At 50.3% G+C, this 19,693-nt stretch overlaps 1 protein-coding gene across 1 annotated transcript; it reads right to left on the bottom strand.

Moving 5' to 3' along the window:
- Positions 1-17,543: 17,543 nt before the first annotated feature.
- LOC136701994 (gap junction Cx32.2 protein-like) lies at positions 17,544-18,239 on the bottom strand. The gene has a single exon (XM_066676801.1). It carries the CDS (start codon positions 18,237-18,239, stop codon positions 17,544-17,546), a length of 696 nt encoding a protein of 231 aa, XP_066532898.1.
- Between the last annotated feature and the right edge of the window lie 1,454 nt (positions 18,240-19,693).

Below are 19,693 nucleotides of genomic sequence, written 5' to 3'. Positions count from 1 at the left end.
CCTCGCCCTTGTGCTTAGCCTCCTCGACCCTTGTGCTTAGCCTCCTCGACCCTTGTGCTTAGCCTCCTCGACCCTTGTGCTTAGCCTCCTCGACCCTTGTGTTTAGCCTCCTCGACCCTTGTGTTTAGCCTCCTCGCCCTTGTGCTTAGCCTCCTCGCCCCTTGTGTTTAGCCTCCTCGCCCCTTGTGCTTAGCCTCCTCGCCCCTTGTGTTTAGCCTCCTCGCCCTTGTGTTTAGCCTCCTCGCCCTTGTGTTTAGCCTCCTCGCCCCTTGTGTTTAGCCTCCTCGCCCCTTGTGTTTAGCCTCCTCGCCCCTGTGTTTAGCCTCCTCGCCCCTGTGTTTAGCCTCCTCGCCCCTGTGTTTAGCCCCCTTGCCCCTGTGTTTAGCCTCCTCGCCCTTGTGTTTAGCCTCCTCGCCCTTGTGTTTAGCCTCCTCGCCCTTGTGTTTAGCCTCCTCGCTCTTGTGTTTAGCCTCCTAGCCCTTCTGTTTAGCCTCCTAGCCCTTGTGTTTAGCCTCCTAGCCCTTGTGTTTAGCCTCCTCGCCCTTGTGTTTAGCCTCCTCGCCCTTGTGTTTAGCCTCCTCGCCCTTGTGTTTAGCCTCCTCGCCCTTGTGTTTAGCCTCCTCGCCCTTGTGTTTAGCCTCCTCGCCCTTGTGTTTAGCCTCCTCGCCCCTTGTGTTTAGCCTCCTCGCCCCTGTGTTTAGCCTCCTCGCCCTTGTGTTTAGCCTCCTCGCCCCTTGTGTTTAGCCTCCTCGCCCCTTGTGTTTAGCCTCCTCGCCCTTGTGCTTAGCCTCCTCGCCCCTTGTGCTTAGCCTCCTCGCCCCTTGTGCTTAGCCTCCTCGACCCTTGTGCTTAGCCTCCTCGACCCTTGTGCTTAGCCTCCTCGACCCTTGTGCTTAGCCTCCTCGACCCTTGTGTTTAGCCTCCTCGACCCTTGTGTTTAGCCTCCTCGCCCTTGTGCTTAGCCTCCTCGCCCCTTGTGTTTAGCCTCCTCGCCCCTTGTGCTTAGCCTCCTCGCCCCTTGTGTTTAGCCTCCTCGCCCTTGTGTTTAGCCTCCTCGCCCTTGTGTTTAGCCTCCTCGCCCCTTGTGTTTAGCCTCCTCGCCCCCTGTGTTTAGCCTCCTCGCCCCTGTGTTTAGCCTCCTCGCCCTTGTGTTTAGCCTCCTCGCCCTTGTGTTTAGCCTCCTCGCCCTTGTGTTTAGCCTCCTCGCCCTTGTGTTTAGCCTCCTAGCCCTTGTGTTTAGCCTCCTAGCCCTTGTGTTTAGCCTCCTAGCCCTTGTGTTTAGCCTCCTCGCCCTTGTGTTTAGCCTCCTCGCCCTTGTGTTTAGCCTCCTCGCCCTTGTGTTTAGCCTCCTCGCCCTTGTGTTTAGCCTCCTCGCCCCTTGTGTTTAGCCTCCTCGCCCCTGTGTTTAGCCTCCTCGCCCCTGTGTTTAGCCTCCTCGCCCTTGTGTTTAGCCTCCTCGCCCTTGTGTTTAGCCTCCTCGCCCTTGTGTTTAGCCTCCTAGCCCTTGTGTTTAGCCTCCTAGCCCTTGTGTTTAGCCTCCTCGCCCTTGTGTTTAGCCTCCTCGCCCCTTGTGTTTAGCCCCCTTGCCCCTGTGTTTAGCCCCCTTGCCCCTGTGTTTAGCCTCCTCGCCCTTGTGTTTAGCCTCCTCGCCCTTGTGTTTAGCCTCCTCGCCCTTGTGTTTAGCCCCCTGGCCCCTTGTGTTTAGCCCCCTTGCCCCTGTGTTTAGCCCCCTTGCCCCTGTGTTTAGCCCCCTTGCCCCTGTGTTTAGCCCCCTTGCCCCTGTGTTTAGCCCCCTTGCCCCTGTGTTTAGCCTCCTCGCCCTTGTGTTTAGCCTCTTTGCTCTTGTGTTTAGCCTCTTTGCTCTTGTGTTTAGCCTCCTCGCCCTTGTGTTTAGCCTCCTCGCCCTTGTGTTTAGCCTCCTCGCCCCTTGTGTTTAGCCTCCTCGCCCCTGTGTTTAGCCCCCTTGCCCCTGTGTTTAGCCTCCTCGCCCTTGTGTTTAGCCTCCTCGCTCTTGTGTTTAGCCTCCTCGCCCTTGTGTTTAGCCTCCTCGCCCCTTGTGTTTAGCCTCCTCGCCCCTTGTGTTTAGTCCCCTCGCCCCTTGTGCTTAGCCTCCTCGCCCTTGTGTTTAGCCTCTTTGCTCTTGTGTTTAGCCTCCTCGACCCTTGTGTTTAGCCTCCTCGCCCCTGTGTTTAGCCTCTTTGTTCTTGTGTTTAGCCTCTTTGTTCTTGTGTTTAGCCTCTTTGTTCTTGTGTTTAGCCTCTTTGTTCTTGTGTTTAGCCTCTTTGTTCTTGTGTTTAGCCTCCTCGCCCTTGTGTTTAGCCTCCTCGCCCTTGTGTTTAGCCTCCTCGCCCTTGTGTTTAGCCCCCTCGCCCCTTGTGCTTAGCCCCCTCGCCCCTTGTGCTTAGCCCCCTCGCCCCTTGTGCTTAGCCCCCTCGCCCCTTGTGCTTAGCCCCCTCGCCCCTTGTGCTTAGCCCCCTCGCCCCTTGTGTTTAGCCTCCTCGCCCCCTGTGTTTAGCCTCCTCGCCCCTGTGTTTAGCCTCCTCGTCCCTGTGTTTAGCCTCCTCGCCCCTTGTGTTTAGCCTCCTCGCCCCTTGTGTTTAGCCTCCTCGCCCCTTGTGTTTAGCCTCCTCGCCCTTGTGTTTAGCCTCCTCGCCCTTGTGTTTAGCCTCCTCGCCCCTTGTGTTTAGCCCCCTTGCCCCTGTGTTTAGCCCCCTTGCCCCTGTGTTTAGCCCCCTTGCCCCTGTGTTTAGCCCCCTTGCCCCTGTGTTTAGCCCCCTTGCCCCTGTGTTTAGCCCCCTTGCCCTTGTGTTTAGCCTCCTCGCCCTTGTGTTTAGCCTCCTCGCTCTTGTGTTTAGCCTCCTCGCCCTTGTGTTTAGCCTCCTCGCCCTTGTGTTTAGCCTCCTCGCCCTTGTGTTTAGCCTCCTCGCCCTTGTGTTTAGCCTCCTCGCCCCTTGTGTTTAGCCTCCTCGCCCCTTGTGTTTAGTCCCCTCGCCCCTTGTGCTTAGCCTCCTCGCCCTTGTGTTTAGCCTCTTTGCTCTTGTGTTTAGCCTCCTCGCCCCTTGTGTTTAGCCTCCTCGCCCCTTGTGTTTAGTCCCCTCGTCCCTGTGTTTAGCCTCCTCGCCCCTTGTGTTTAGCCTCCTCGCCCCTTGTGTTTAGCCTCCTCGCCCTTGTGTTTAGCCTCCTCGCCCTTGTGTTTAGCCTCCTAGCCCTTGTGTTTAGCCTCCTAGCCCTTGTGTTTAGCCTCCTCGCCCTTGTGTTTAGCCTCCTCGCCCCTTGTGTTTAGCCCCCTTGCCCCTGTGTTTAGCCCCCTTGCCCCTGTGTTTAGCCTCCTCGCCCTTGTGTTTAGCCTCCTCGCCCTTGTGTTTAGCCTCCTCGCCCTTGTGTTTAGCCCCCTCGCCCCTTGTGTTTAGCCCCCTTGCCCCTGTGTTTAGCCCCCTTGCCCCTGTGTTTAGCCCCCTTGCCCCTGTGTTTAGCCCCCTTGCCCCTGTGTTTAGCCCCCTTGCCCCTGTGTTTAGCCTCCTCGCCCTTGTGTTTAGCCTCTTTGCTCTTGTGTTTAGCCTCTTTGCTCTTGTGTTTAGCCTCCTCGCCCTTGTGTTTAGCCTCCTCGCCCTTGTGTTTAGCCTCCTCGCCCCTTGTGTTTAGCCTCCTCGCCCCTGTGTTTAGCCTCCTCGCCCTTGTGTTTAGCCTCCTCGCCCTTGTGTTTAGCCTCCTCGCTCTTGTGTTTAGTCCCCTCGCCCCTGTGTTTAGCCTCTTTGTTCTTGTGTTTAGCCTCTTTGTTCTTGTGTTTAGCCTCTTTGTTCTTGTGTTTAGCCTCTTTGTTCTTGTGTTTAGCCTCTTTGTTCTTGTGTTTAGCCTCCTCGCCCTTGTGTTTAGCCTCCTCGCCCTTGTGTTTAGCCTCCTCGCCCTTGTGTTTAGCCCCCTCGCCCCTTGTGCTTAGCCCCCTCGCCCCTTGTGCTTAGCCCCCTCGCCCCTTGTGCTTAGCCCCCTCGCCCCTTGTGCTTAGCCCCCTCGCCCCTTGTGCTTAGCCCCCTCGCCCCTTGTGCTTAGCCCCCTCGCCCCTTGTGTTTAGCCTCCTCGCCCCCTGTGTTTAGCCTCCTCGCCCCTGTGTTTAGCCTCCTCGTCCCTGTGTTTAGCCTCCTCGCCCCTTGTGTTTAGCCTCCTCGCCCCTTGTGTTTAGCCTCCTCGCCCCTTGTGTTTAGCCTCCTCGCCCTTGTGTTTAGCCTCCTCGCCCTTGTGTTTAGCCTCCTCGCCCCTTGTGTTTAGCCCCCTTGCCCCTGTGTTTAGCCCCCTTGCCCCTGTGTTTAGCCCCCTTGCCCCTGTGTTTAGCCCCCTTGCCCCTGTGTTTAGCCCCCTTGCCCCTGTGTTTAGCCCCCTTGCCCTTGTGTTTAGCCTCCTCGCCCTTGTGTTTAGCCTCCTCGCTCTTGTGTTTAGCCTCCTCGCCCTTGTGTTTAGCCTCTTTGCTCTTGTGTTTAGCCTCCTCGCCCTTGTGTTTAGCCTCCTCGCCCTTGTGTTTAGCCTCCTCGCCCCTTGTGTTTAGCCTCCTCGCCCCTTGTGTTTAGTCCCCTCGCCCCTTGTGCTTAGCCTCCTCGCCCTTGTGTTTAGCCTCTTTGCTCTTGTGTTTAGCCTCCTCGCCCCTTGTGTTTAGCCTCCTCGCCCCTTGTGTTTAGTCCCCTCGTCCCTGTGTTTAGCCTCCTCGCCCCTTGTGTTTAGCCTCCTCGCCCCTTGTGTTTAGCCTCCTCGCCCCTTGTGTTTAGCCTCCTCGCCCTTGTGTTTAGCCTCCTCGCCCCTTGTGTTTAGCCTCCTCGCCCCTTGTGTTTAGCCTCCTCGCCCCTTGTGTTTAGCCTCCTCGCCCTTGTGCTTAGCCTCCTCGCCCCTTGTGCTTAGTCTCCTCGCCCCTTGTGCTTAGCCTCCTCGCCCCTTGTGCTTAGCCTCCTCGCCCCTTGTGCTTAGCCTCCTCGCCCCTTGTGCTTAGCCTCCTCGACCCTTGTGCTTAGCCTCCTCGACCCTTGTGCTTAGCCTCCTCGCCCCTTGTGCTTAGCCTCCTCGCCCCTTGTGCTTAGCCTCCTCGCCCCTTGTGCTTAGCCTCCTCGCCCCTTGTGCTTAGCCTCCTCGCCCCTTGTGTTTAGCCTCCTCGCCCCTGTGTTTAGCCCCCTTGCCCCTGTGTTTAGCCTCCTCGCCCTTGTGTTTAGCCTCCTCGCCCTTGTGTTTAGCCTCCTCGCTCTTGTGTTTAGCCTCCTCGCCCTTGTGTTTAGCCTCCTAGCCCTTCTGTTTAGCCTCCTAGCCCTTGTGTTTAGCCTCCTAGCCCTTGTGTTTAGCCTCCTCGCCCTTGTGTTTAGCCTCCTCGCCCTTGTGTTTAGCCTCCTCGCCCTTGTGTTTAGCCTCCTCGCCCTTGTGTTTAGCCTCCTCGCCCTTGTGTTTAGCCTCCTCGCCCCTTGTGTTTAGCCTCCTCGCCCCTGTGTTTAGCCCCCTTGCCCTTGTGTTTAGCCCCCTTGCCCTTGTGTTTAGCCCCCTCGCCCTTGTGTTTAGCCTCTTTGCTCTTGTGTTTAGCCTCCTCGCCCTTGTGTTTAGCCTCCTCGCCCTTGTGTTTAGCCTCCTCGCCCCTTGTGTTTAGCCTCCTCGCCCCTTGTGTTTAGTCCCCTCGCCCCTTGTGCTTAGCCTCCTCGCCCTTGTGTTTAGCCTCTTTGCTCTTGTGTTTAGCCTCCTCGACCCCTGTGTTTAGCCTCCTCGCCCCTGTGTTTAGCCTCTTTGTTCTTGTGTTTAGCCTCTTTGTTCTTGTGTTTAGCCTCTTTGTTCTTGTGTTTAGCCTCTTTGTTCTTGTGTTTAGCCTCCTCGCCCTTGTGTTTAGCCTCCTCGCCCTTGTGTTTAGCCTCCTCGCCCTTGTGTTTAGCCTCCTCGCCCTTGTGTTTAGCCCCCTCGCCCCTTGTGCTTAGCCCCCTCGCCCCTTGTGCTTAGCCCCCTCGCCCCTTGTGCTTAGCCCCCTCGCCCCTTGTGCTTAGCCCCCTCGCCCCTTGTGCTTAGCCCCCTCGCCCCTTGTGCTTAGCCCCCTCGCCCCCTGTGTTTAGCCCCCTCGTCCCTGTGTTTAGCCTCCTCGCCCCTTGTGCTTAGCCTCCTCGCCCCTTGTGTTTAGCCTCCTCGCCCCTTGTGTTTAGCCTCCTCGCCCCTTGTGTTTAGCCTCCTCGCCCCTTGTGTTTAGCCTCCTCGCCCCTTGTGTTTAGCCTCCTCGCCCCTTGTGTTTAGCCTCCTCGCCCCTTGTGTTTAGCCTCCTCGCCCCTTGTGTTTAGCCTCCTCGCCCCTTGTGTTTAGCCTCCTCGCCCTTGTGCTTAGCCTCCTCGCCCCTTGTGCTTAGCCTCCTCGCCCCTTGTGCTTAGCCTCCTCGCCCCTTGTGTTTAGCCTCCTCGCCCTTGTGTTTAGCCTCCTCGCCCTTGTGTTTAGTGTCCTAGCCCTTGTCTCTGATTGTTAAAATAAATCTTCTGCAATTACCTCTATTCTACTCCTTTTACCTTGTCCTTGATCACTTGACCAAACCCATCGTGACAGAACTCATTCTGTCATTGAAAACAGATGTTTTTTTTGTTGCTTTTTTTGCACTTGGAGTGTTTATAGGAGCAGTAGAGTCCCAAGTGGAAATGCAAAAGCACTCAAAGTGAGTTTTGCACAATATGTCTCCTTTTATGGTCTTTTCAAAACAGTGATCTGGCTCTTATCCCAGTGGTGAGGACCAGCTCATCAATGCTGATTAAATGTCTTTGTACATCTGTCTTTGCGAACTAGAAAATCGACATGTGGTATTTAATTATAGCTTCTAACATTGAATTCATTGTAATGAATAGATAACTAGCCCACAGATTGAACAAGTGCTCTGTCATCATGATATACTCTTTAATCACAAGATGATGAACACAGTGTCTAGACTGTGATACACAGAGGGACTTGAGACAGATTTAGGAAAGAGATTGTGAGGGCAGATGTTTGCTTTAAGGCCTTAAGATGTCCTTCCGTCTCAACTGCGTCCCAGAAATGCTCCGAATATTTAAGTATTTTCACATTGGCCGTTTCAATGATGATAAATATATTTATGGCTATTTCTTGTATTTTTATAGGAACATTTTAACCCCTTCAGGGTCTGGACTGAGAACAGTCCACCGACCAAAAACATCCAGCCGACAGCGTCCTGTGTCACTGATGAAGGACTAGAGGACGAGCGACACACACTGTGCAGCGACAGATGAGCTACTGTCTCTGACTCTACATCTACAAGGTGGACCAACGAGGGAGGAGCGTCTCACAGAGTGGACAGAGAGTGGACACAGGGTTTAAAAACTCCAGCAGCACTGCTGTGTCTGATCCACTCTACACCAGCACAACACACACTAACACACCACCACCACGTCAATGTCACTGCAGCGCTGAGAATGATCCACCACCACATCACACCTGCTCTGTGGGGGTCCTGAGCGCTGAGGAACAGAAGACACTTGTGATGTTGGGCATAATAACTTTCTATTGACTGGAGCTAAAACGTTCATGGGCCACTACAAATATCTATATTTTATTTTAGATAAACCCTCACACTACATCACTTCCCTCTCCCGACTATTTCTGTCCCTGGCACGTCCTACCCCATGTTTCTCTGAACTCACTTTTCATTACGGGCCTGTGGAGTTCTCTGGAATAGTCCGTAGCTCCTTACTGCAATGTTTACAGCCAACTCCAACTGGCGAAGAGCAGGGAGCCAAGAGCTCTTCTCGTGACACAAACAGTAGAGCACATTTTCGCAGCTCCTGTGTCCCAGCACTGCAAACCAAGACCATGCATCGCGAAAAAGAGACGGTCTTTGAGCATTTTCATTGTTTTATGTTTGAAAATTGATGCTATTTTCTTTAGAAAACTAGAGGCAACTAATCAGTTACTGTAATTACCTTGTGGGGGTTCACTCAGTATTTGTACCCTTTAGTTAGGGAACACAACTCTACCTTATTCTTAATAATTGTAGATTTAAAGTTGTGTTGGTTTCATTCGCTCCGTTTCATATCCAGGACTTTTATTCTGTTCTTTTATTGAATGATTGAAAGATATATCCCTCTCCTTCTGGAGAAGAGAATGTAATGAACACAACTGGACTCTAACACCACTGCTGTACCTTTTAAAGATGCATTTAAACTGTGTGAATCTTTAGTGACAATAATGTACCTCTACACTGCCTTAAATTCATCTAATTACTGCGTGTTTTGCAAAACAATCTGTTTAGAACCAATGCAAAAATCTGGAAGCATTTCAGTAAAAAACAAAACAGAGGTTTTCTAAATAGCACCCTGTCTGTGTTTAGAAAAGATGAAAAATGGACAAATACAATGTTGACACTTTATTACAGAAGCATGGTGAAGTCACACAAACAATGACAATGCACTTTTGTACATGTGGAGTGATCAGCTACAGTACAGTACACTGTCAGCACTCTATCCACGTTGTAATGCTGGTATTATAACCCTGTATCCACAGTTCATGCTGCCAGTAATCTGATTAATCTGTGCTCAGCCCCCCGTGTACTCATTAGAAGCATGTGTTAGATTGGACAAAACATATTTTTAGCTTTGTGGTTATTGTTAATTGCTCTGACTTTATTAAAAAAGAACAGCTCTGAAGAAGGGTGGAGGATGGATTGGTGAGTTGTGAGTGAAGGCAGAAATGTAGAAGGTTGGAGGTCTAGGCGCCTTCTGCTTTTTTCTAGAGGAGTGAATTCTGCTCTTCAATGATCCAGTTCACTATGGGATGTAGACAGTGGTAGCTGTGGGCTCCTGAGTGAATCTAACATCCACAGCCTGTGAGCTCCATCTCAAGTCGGAGTCGGTAGACGGACTGTCCAAAGGTGTGAGTGATTGGGTGAGTGTGTGAGTGACTGGGTGATTGTGGGATAGTGTCCACAGGTGTGAGTGACTGGGTGAGTGTGTGATAGTGTCCATAGGTGTGTGTGTGTGAGTGACTGGGTGAGTGTGTGATAGTGTCCACAGGTGTGAGTGTGTGAGTGATTGGGTGAGTGTGTGAAACTGTCCACAGGTGTGAGTGTGTGAGTGACTGGGTGAGTGTGTGAAACTGTCCACAGGTGTGAGTGTGTGAGTGACTGGGTGAGTGTGTGAGTGACTGGGTGAGTGTGTGATAGTGTCCACAGGTGTGAGTGTGTGAGTGACTGGGTGAGTGTGTGAGTGACTGGGTGAGTGTGTGAGTGACTGGGTGAGTGTGTGACACTGTCCACAGGTGTGAGTGTGTGAGTGACTGGGTGAGTGTGTGAGTGACTGGGTGAGTGTGTGATAGTGTCCACAGGTGTGAGTGTGTGAGTGACTGGGTGATTGTGTGATAGTGTCCACAGGTGTGAGTGTGTGAGTGACTGGGTGAGTGTGGGATAGTGTCCACAGGTGTGAGTGTGTGAGTGACTGGGTGAGTGTGTGATAGTGTCCACAGGTGTGAGTGTGTGAGTGACTGGGTGAGTGTGTTACACTGTACACAGGTGTGAGTGTGTGAGTGACTGGGTGAGTGTGTGATAGTGTCCACAGGTGTGAGTGTGTGAGTGACTGGGTGATTGTGTGATAGTGTCCACAGGTGTGAGTGTGTGAGTGACTGGGTGAGTGTGGGATAGTGTCCACAGGTGTGAGTGTGTGAGTGACTGGGTGAGTGTGTGAAACTGTCCACAGGTGTGAGTGTGTGAGTGACTGGGTGAGTGTGTTACACTGTCCACAGGTGTGAGTGTGTGAGTGACTGGGTGAGTGTGTGAGTGACAGAAGTTGAATGAATGAATGTTCTCCAAGTGTGTTGAGCAGTCCAGTGTTGTTGTAGAAGTCCATTTCTGGTCCACAGAGGTCCGCTCTGTGTTCGGGGAAACAGCCAGTGACTAAAGCAAACCAGTTCATTTGGACATGTGTAATCCACCCGTGCTCTTTCTCCAAAACGCTGCCCCTTGTGGTCCTCTCTTCACTCATTGCTCTGCTTCATGTCGTAGGATTCTGTGAAGCACGAAGACGGCAGACCACGGTTTTGACGTTGTCTCCTTAACTTTATGAAAAGCAGAAGACCTTCGAGAGCGTTCAAGGCGGCAGACGTGCCTGCGAGGACGACCATGCAGATGGAAAAGACTGTCATCTCCGTAGATCGTGGGAGGAAGCAGTCCACACGGTGGGGACATGGACTCACGTCACATGACAATGTCCCCCTCATCACCAGACCGTATGTAAACCATTGACCGATAATGAACGCCACCTCTAGGAGGATCTTAACAAGCAGTTGAGCAAAGTAGCTGCACGTCACACTCCTGCTGACCCTCGCACTGGGCCCTCTGTTGTTTCCTTTAGTGGCCTCTCCCTCTGCGTAGACCACGTGCAGGGTGTAAGCGAGGTAGAGCAGAGTCGGAGTGGATGCAATAATGAACTGAGCCACCCAGAACCGCACGGGAGCGACTGGGATAAAGTGATCATTGCAGACTTGAGGGCAGCCAGGAAATGGTGTATTGCACACGATATCTCTGGCTGTGTCCTGTGGTAGGACACCAGCTTCCACAATCAGCACAAACACTCTGAAGAGGAAGAGGACGCTCAGCCAGACTCTGCCAATGAACGTAGAATGGGTCAGAAGCTCCTCCATCCACTGTGAGAAAAGCTGGCTGTATCCCATCTCGACTGCTTCTCAGAATTGCTGAAGGAAAAAAAAAATTTTAGGTATTTTCTCAACTGCCAAAGACAGAGAGATTTGGCAATGACTCAGTAAAAGTAACAACACTCAACATTCTCCTAACACACTATCAACATCACGATATACAGCTTAATTTGAACACAGCGATATTAATATTCATATTAAAACTATGTTTATGTTATGCGGCAGCCATAGCCTGATGTTTAGAGAAGAGCGCTAAGGACTGGATGCTGGGGTCCTGAGCGTTGAAAAACAATGAGAAATGGAGCTAAAAAAGTATGCAGAGCAACAGACAGACTACGATTTGTAATTGTAGAACTACAAAGTGCTCCTGTTGAGCTGGTAAAATGGCAAAAGTGTGTAGATCCATAGTTTGTAAATATAAACACATGTAGATTTTGAGGCCGTCAGCACTCTCCAAAACGAGACAGTTTTGAACATTAACACATCCCATACTAAGCAGGTGGACTGTAACAGGGCGGAGGATCTCACCACTTAGTTTTGTACAAAATTTCGATATATTTCAGCATCTACTGTACACTTTAAAACACTGAGGTCATCCGTCTGTGTGAGGAACGCTGTTGAAGAACATGACCTTTGAGCCCTCAGACGGCATGGCATTAGAAACTGTGATGCTACCGTGACATATAAAGACAATGGGCTCTGTAGCACTTCCTAGAACCACCATCCACTGCTACATCAACAAATGCACCTTGAAACGGTGTGGAGCATCATGCACAGGAGAATCAGCTGAACACAGACTGAACTCTGAGACTGAATGAAAAAGGAACAATAGACAGAGTCTCTACTCAGTGGAGCTAAGAGAACGGAAAATATCTGTAGAGGAATGTCACACACACACACACACACACACACACACACACACACGTTCTTGGACAGCAACAACATAAATGGTCAAATACACTCAGTTAAGCTGTTTTTGTTGAAGTTTTCTTTAAGACCCCACACTATTAAAGTAACAGAGTTCTACACAGACAGCAGTAAACTGACCAAAGGAGACGTTTCTCACCTGAAACCTGTGGAGAACCGTGTGTTTTTCAGTGCTGTCTTGGTGTTACGCAGCTGGAACTGGTGCATGGACTCATCTGGAGTGGTGCTTATACACTACAGTCGTTTACCAACTTCTTTTCTGTCCGACCAATCCCCTTCTGCTCTGCTCTGTTCATGAGGCTGGTTTGGATGTGATTCTGCTTCTGGCAAAGAGCCCTGTTTTCCCTGAAATGTGTTCATTGTTTTGGAATATCAGGCTCCTCTGGGATATTACATATGTTTTCTGCTATTTTCTGAGGAAATAAGTATATTTTTTTCGGAAATATATTTTTTTTCATTAAACCCCACCTCATTTTGGGAAAGTGACACAAAATAGAGGTTCCTCTTATACCACAGTGTCTCAGGCTCCGACTCAAGTACACCTGCAATCTTTCATAAAGTCTCTCACACATCTGGATTCACATCTGGTGTGTTGTGTTCCACCTCATACTGCTCCAGTTACAGAAGCTGAAATGAAGGAAGACAAAGAAGAATCGAATGCCTCTTTCGCACACAAAACTCCAGAGAATTTCTAGAGAAACTCCAGAGTATCCGGTCCAGAGATGCCTTGGACAGCCCAGTGGGAGATGAAACACGTGCATTAGGCCAGGGGGGCGGAGCCTGCGATTTCTTGTGAATGTCAGTATGTTCTCAGTTAATAAACAAGGATAAAGAGTGTACTACCTTTAGTTTAATGTACTTTTAGTGCATTATGACCCTTTAATTCATAAAACAAGCATTTTATGTGAAGCAATTACAGGAGTTGAAGAGGGATCATGTGACCATTTCTCTGGAATGGACACTCACAGCTACAGCCCCAGCACCCCTCCTTTTATCACTTTATTTTGCTACTTTTTCCTTTTCTATTCATTCACTTAGTCACTCCAGTCTGGTTTATGAACTCATATTCCTGTGAACCTCTGTGGTTATACACACTCATACACTCTGATTATTGCCTGTCCTGTATAATTGCATTATAATAGTATCATATCTCTTTATCCATGGATTCTACTGTCAGTCCAAGTGTCCACAGGTGTGAGTGATTGTGAGAGTCTGTGTGACACTGTCCACAGGTGTGAGTGTGTGAGTGACTGGGTGAGTGTGTGACACTGTCCACAGGTGTGAGTGTGTGAGTGACTGTGAGAGTGTGTGAGACACTGTCCACAGGTGTGAGTGTGTGAGTGACTGGGTGAGTGTTTGAAACTGTCCACAGGTGTGAGTGTGTGAGTGACTGGGTGAGTGTGTGAAACTGTCCACAGGTGTGAGTGTGTGAATGACTGGGTGAGTGTGTGACACTGTCCACAGGTGTGAGTGTGTGAGTGTGTGAAACTGTCCACAGGTGTGAGTGTGTGAGTGACTGGGTGAGTGTGTGAAATTGTCCACATATGTGAATGAATGGGTGAGTGTGTGACACTGTCCACAGGTGTGAGTGTGTGAGTGACTGAGTGAGTGTGTGACACTGTCCACAGGTGTGAGTGTGTGAGTGACTGGATGAGTGTGTGTAACTGTCCACAGGTGTGAGTGTGTGAGTCACTGGGTGAGTGTGTGAAACTGTCCACAAGTGTGAGTGACTGGGTGAGTGTGTGACACTGTCCACAGGTGTGAGTGTGTGAGTGACTGGGTGAGTGTGTGAAATTGTCCACATATGTGAATGACTGGGTGAGTGTGTGACACTGTCCACAGGTGTGAGTGTGTGAGTGACTGGGTGAGTGTGTGAAACTGTCCACAGGTGTGAATGACTGGGTGAGTGTGTGACACTGTCCACAGGTGTGAGTGTGTGAGTGACTGGGTGAGTGTGTGAAATTGTCCACATATGTGAATGACTGGGTGAGTGTGTGACACTGTCCACAGGTGTGAGTGTGTGAGTGACTGGGTGAGTGTGTGAAACTGTCCACAGGTGTGAATGACTGGGTGAGTGTGTGACACTGTCCACAGGTGTGAGTGTGTGAGTGACTGGGTGAGTGTGTGAAACTGTCCACAGTTGTGAGTGTGTGAGTGACTGGGTGAGTGTGTGAAACTGTCCACAGGTGTGAGTGTGTGTGTGACAGGGTGAATGTGTGAAACTGTCCACAGGTGTAAGTGACTGGGTGAGTGTGTGAAATTGTCCACAGGTGTGAGTGTGTGTGTCACAGGGTGAGTGTGTGACACTGTCCACAGCTGTGAGTGTGTGAGTGACTGGGTGAATCTGTGAGTGACTGGGTGACTGTGTGACACTGTCCACAGGTGTGAGTGTGTGAGTGACTGGGTGAGTGTGTGAAACTGTCCACAGGTGTGAGTGTGTGAGTGACTGGGTGAGTGTGTGACACTGTCCACAGGTGTGAGTGTGTGAGTGTGTGAAACTGTCCACAGGTGTGAGTGACTGGGTGAGTGTGTGAAATTGTCCACATATGTGAATGAATGGGTGAGTGTGTGACACTGTCCACAGGTGTGAGTGTGTGAGTGACTGAGTGAGTGTGTGACACTGTCCACAGGTGTGAGTGTGTGAGTGATGGATGAGTGTGTGTAACTGTCCACAGGTGTGAGTGTGTGAGTCACTGGGTGAGTGTGTGAAACTGTCCACAAGTGTGAGTGACTGGGTGAGTGTGTGACACTGTCCACAGGTGTGAGTGTGTGAGTGACTGGGTGAGTGTGTGAAATTGTCCACATATGTGAATGACTGGGTGAGTGTGTGACACTGTCCACAGGTGTGAGTGTGTGAGTGACTGGGTGAGTGTGTGAAACTGTCCACAGGTGTGAATGACTGGGTGAGTGTGTGACACTGTCCACAGGTGTGAGTGTGTGAGTGACTGGGTGAGTGTGTGAAATTGTCCACATATGTGAATGACTGGGTGAGTGTGTGACACTGTCCACAGGTGTGAGTGTGTGAGTGACTGGGTGAGTGTGTGAAACTGTCCACAGGTGTGAATGACTGGGTGAGTGTGTGACACTGTCCACAGGTGTGAGTGTGTGAGTGACTGGGTGAGTGTGTGAAACTGTCCACAGTTGTGAGTGTGTGAGTGACTGGGTGAGTGTGTGAAACTGTCCACAGGTGTGAGTGTGTGTTTGACAGGGTGAATGTGTGAAACTGTCCACAGGTGTGAGTGACTGGGTGAGTGTGTGAAAGTGTCCACAGGTGTGAGTGTGTGTGTGACAGGGTGAGTGTGTGACACTGTCCACAGCTGTGAGTGTGTGAGTGACTGGGTGAATCTGTGAGTGACTGGGTGACTGTGTGACACTGTCCACAGGTGTGAGTGTGTGAGTGACTGGAAGAGTGTGTGACACTATCCACCGGTGTGAGAGTGTGAATGACTGTGTGAGTTTGTGAAACTGTCTACAGAATTGAGTGATTGGGTGAGTGTGTGAAACTGTCCACAGGTATGAGTGTGTAAGTGACTGGGTGAGTGTGTGACACCGTCCACAGGTGTGAGTGTGTGAGTGACTGGGTGAGTGTGTGACACCGTCCACAGGTGTGAGTGTTTGAGTGACTGGGTGAGTGTGTGAGTGACTGGGTGAGTGTGTGAGTGACTGTGAGAGTGTGTGAGACACTGTCCACAGGTGTGAGTGTGTGAATGACTGGGTGAGTGTGTGACACTGTCCACAGGTGTGAGTGTGTGAGTGACTGGGTGAGTGTGTGAAACTGTCCACAGTTGTGAGTGTGTGAGTGACTGGGTGAGTGTGTGAAACTGTCCACAGGTGTGAGTGTGTGTGTGACAGGGTGAATGTGTGAAACTGTCCACAGGTGTGAGTGACTGGGTGAGTGTGTGAAATTGTCCACAGGTGTGAGTGTGTGTGTGACAGGGTGAGTGTGTGACACTGTCCACAGCTGTGAGTGTGTGAGTGACTGGGTGAATCTGTGAGTGACTGGGTGACTGTGTGACACTGTCCACAGGTGTGAGTGTGTGAGTGACTGGGTGAGTGTGTGAAACTGTCCACAGGTGTGAGTGTGTGAGTGACTGGGTGAGTGTGTGAAACTGTCTACAGGTGTGAGTGTGTGAGTGACTGGGTGAGTGTGTGACACTGTCCACAGGTGTGAGCGTGTGAGTGTGTGAAACTGTCCACAGGTGTGAGTGTGTGAGTGACTGGGTGAGTGTGTGAAATTGTCCACATATGTGAATGAATGGGTGAGTGTGTGACACTGTCCACAGGTGTGAGTGTGTGAGTGACTGAGTGAGTGTGTGACACTGTCCACAGGTGTGAGTGTGTGAGTGATGGATGAGTGTGTGTAACTGTCCACAGGTGTGAGTGTGTGAGTCACTGGGTGAGTGTGTGAAACTGTCCACAAGTGTGAGTGACTGGGTGAGTGTGTGACACTGTCCACAGGTGTGAGTGTGTGAGTGACTGGGTGAGTGTGTGAAATTGTCCACATATGTGAATGACTGGGTGAGTGTGTGACACTGTCCACAGGTGTGAGTGTGTGAGTGACTGGGTGAGTGTGTGAAACTGTCCACAGGTGTGAATGACTGGGTGAGTGTGTGACACTGTCCACAGGTGTGAGTGTGTGAGTGACTGGGTGAGTGTGTGAAATTGTCCACATATGTGAATGACTGGGTGAGTGTGTGACACTGTCCACAGGTGTGAGTGTGTGAGTGACTGGGTGAGTGTGTGAAACTGTCCACAGGTGTGAATGACTGGGTGAGTGTGTGACACTGTCCACAGGTGTGAGTGTGTGAGTGACTGGGTGAGTGTGTGAAACTGTCCACAGTTGTGAGTGTGTGAGTGACTGGGTGAGTTTGTGAAACTGTCCACAGGTGTGAGTGTGTGTTTGACAGGGTGAATGTGTGAAACTGTCCACAGGTGTGAGTGACTGGGTGAGTGTGTGAAATTGTCCACAGGTGTGAGTGTGTGTGTGACTGGGTGAGTGTGTGACACTGTCCACAGCTGTGAGTGTGTGAGTGACTGGGTGAATCTGTGAGTGACTGGGTGACTGTGTGACACTGTCCACAGGTGTGAGTGTGTGAGTGACTGGGTGAGTGTGTGACACTGTCCACAGGTGTGAGAGTGTGAATGACTGTGTGAGTGTGTGAAACTGTCCATAGGTGTGAGTGTGTGAGTGACTGGAAGAGTGTGTGACACTATCCACCGGTGTGAGAGTGTGAATGACTGTGTGAGTTTGTGAAACTGTCTACAGAATTGAGTGTTTGGGTGAGTGTGTGAAACTGTCCACAGGTATGAGTGTGTGAGTGACTGGGTGAGTGTGTGAAACTGTCCACAAGTGTGAGTGTGTAAGTGACTGGGTGAGTGTGTGACACCGTCCACAGGTGTGAGTGTGTGAGTGACTGGGTGAGTGTGTGACACCGTCCACAGGTGTGAGTGTGTGAGTGACTGGGTGAGTGTGTGAGTGACTGGGTGAGTGTGTGAGTGACTGGGTGAGTGTGTGAGTGACTGGGTGAGTGTGTGACACTGTCCACAGGTGTGAGTGTGTGAGTGACTGGGTGAGTGTGTGAAACTGTCCACAGGTGTGAGTGACTGGGTGAGTGCATGAGTGACTGGGTGAATGTGTGAGTGACTGGGTGAGTGTGTGAGTGACGGGGTGAGTGTGTGATTGACTGGGTGAGTGTGTGATTGACTGGGTGAGTGTGTGAGTGACTGGGTGAGTGTGTGATTGACTGGGTGAGTGTGTGAGTGACTGGGTGAGTGTGTGAGTGACAGAAGTTGAATGAATGAATGTTCTCCAAGTGTGTTGAGCTGTCCATTGCTGTTGTAGAAGTCCATTTCCACAGTTTGGTGGAGCTCTGTGTTCGGGGAAACAGCCAGTGACTAAAGCAAACCAGTTCATTTGGACATGTGTAATCCACCCGTGCTCTTTCTCCAAAATGCTGCCCCTTGTGGTCCTCTCTTCACTCATTGCTCTGCTTCATGTCGTAGGATTCTGTGAAGCACGAAGATGGCAGACCACGGTTTTGACGTCGTCTCCTTAACTTTATGAAAAGCAGAAGACCTTCGAGAGCGTTCAAGGCGGCAGACGTGCCTGCGAGGACGACCATGCAGATGGAAAAGACTGTCATCTCCGTAGATCGTGGGAGGAAGCAGTCCACTCTGTGGGGACATGGACTCACGTTACAGGACAATGTCCCCCTCATCACCAGACCATATGTAAACCACTGACCGATAATGAACGCCACCTCTAGGAGGATCTTAACAAGCAGTTGAGCAAAGTAGCTGCACGTCACACTCCTGCTGACCCTCGCACTGGGCTCTCTGTTGTTTCCTTTAGTGGCCTCTCCCTCTGCGTAGACCACGTGAAGGGTGTAAGCGAGGTAGAGCAGAGTCGGAGTGGATGCAATAATGAACTGAGCCACCCAGAACCGCACAGGAGCGACTGGGATAAAGTGATCATTGCAGACTTTATTGCAGCCAGGTTGTTCTGTATCACACACAATATCTCTGGCTGTGTCCGGTGGTAGGACACCAGCTTCCACAATCAGCACAAACACTCTGAAGAGGAAGAGGACGCTCAGCCAGACTCTGCCAATGAACGTAGAGTGGGTCAGAAGCTCCTCCATCCACTGTGAGAAAAGCTGGCTATATCCCATCTCGACTGCTTCTCAGAATTGCTGCCATAGATAAAAATAAATAAATAAATACAAAATTAGGTATTTTCTCACTGGTCAAAGACAGGGAAATTAGGCAATCGCTCAAAGTAAAAGTAACCACACTCAACATTCTCCTAATACACTATAAACATCACGATATACTGCTTAATTTGAACACAGCAATTTTAATATTCATATTAAAACCATATTAATGTTAATTTTATTAATGTGGCAGCCATAGCCTGATGTTTAGAGAAGAGGGCTAAGGACTGGATACTGATTGGTTCAGTTCCAACTACCAGCAGGAAAACTGGAGGTGATGGGAGTGAAAAAGATTTAAAAAGATAAGTAAAAAATGACAATTTAAGCTGATTATATACAAACCGGATTCCAAAAAAGTTGGGACACTAAACAAATTGTGAATAAAAACTGCAATGATGTGGAGACGGCAAATGTCAATATTTTATTCGTAATAGAACATAGATGACAGATCAAAAGTTTAATCTGAGTAAATGTAACATTTTAAAGGAAAAATATGTTTATTCAAAATTTCAGTGTCAACAAACCCCAAAAAAGTTGGGACAAGTAGCAATAAGTGACTGGAAAAAGGAAATTGAGCATATAAGGAACAGCTGAAAGACCAATTAACACTAATTAGGTCAATTGACAACATGATTGGGTATAAAAAGAGCTTCTCAGAGTGTCAGTGTCTCTCTGAAGCCAAGATGGTAAGAGGATCACCAATTCCACCATTGTTGCGCAGAAAGATAGTGCAGCGATACCAGAATGGTGTTACCCAGCGTACAATAGCAAAGAAAGTTATCACCATCAACCGTGCATAACATCATCAAAAGATTCAGAGAATCTGGAACAATTGCTGTGCGTAAGGGTCAAGGCCGTAAAACTCTACTGGATGCTTGTGATCTCCGGGCCATTGTCAGTGAACACAATCCACCGTGCCATCCACCGTCGCCAGCTGAAACTCTACAGTGCAAAGAGGAAGCCATTTCTAAACGAGCTCCACAAGCTCAGACGTTTGCACTGGGCCAGGGGTCTTTTAAAATGGAGTGTGGCAAAATGGAAGACTGTTCTGTGGTCAGATGAGTCACGATTTGAAGTTCTTTATGGAACACTGGGGTTCCATGTCATCCGGACCAGAGAGGACAAGGATAACCCAAGTTGTTATCAACGCTCCGTTCAGAAGCCTGCATCACTGATGGTATGGGGTTGCATGAGTGCTTGTGGCATGGGCAGCTTGCATGTCTGGAAAGGCACCATTAATGCAGAGAACTATGTTCAGGTTCTAGAACAACATATGCTCCCATCTAGACGTCATCTCTTTCAGGGAAGACCCTGCATTTTTCAACAAGATAATGCCAGACCACATTCTACAGCAATCACAACATCATTGCTACGTAGGAGAAGGATCCGGGGACTGAAATGGCAGCCTGCAG

The sequence above is a fragment of the Hoplias malabaricus genome, chromosome 7, assembly GCF_029633855.1.
Source record: "Hoplias malabaricus isolate fHopMal1 chromosome 7, fHopMal1.hap1, whole genome shotgun sequence".
Lineage (NCBI taxonomy): Eukaryota > Metazoa > Chordata > Actinopteri > Characiformes > Erythrinidae > Hoplias > Hoplias malabaricus.
The sequence above is the reverse complement of the archived record's forward strand: the minus strand, read 5'-3'. Positions and strand labels throughout refer to the sequence as shown.

Coding starts and splice junctions, on each gene's coding strand:
- LOC136701994 (XM_066676801.1), bottom strand. CDS start 18,239: ATGGGATATAGCCAGCTTTTCTCACAGTGGATGGAGGAGCTTCTGACC.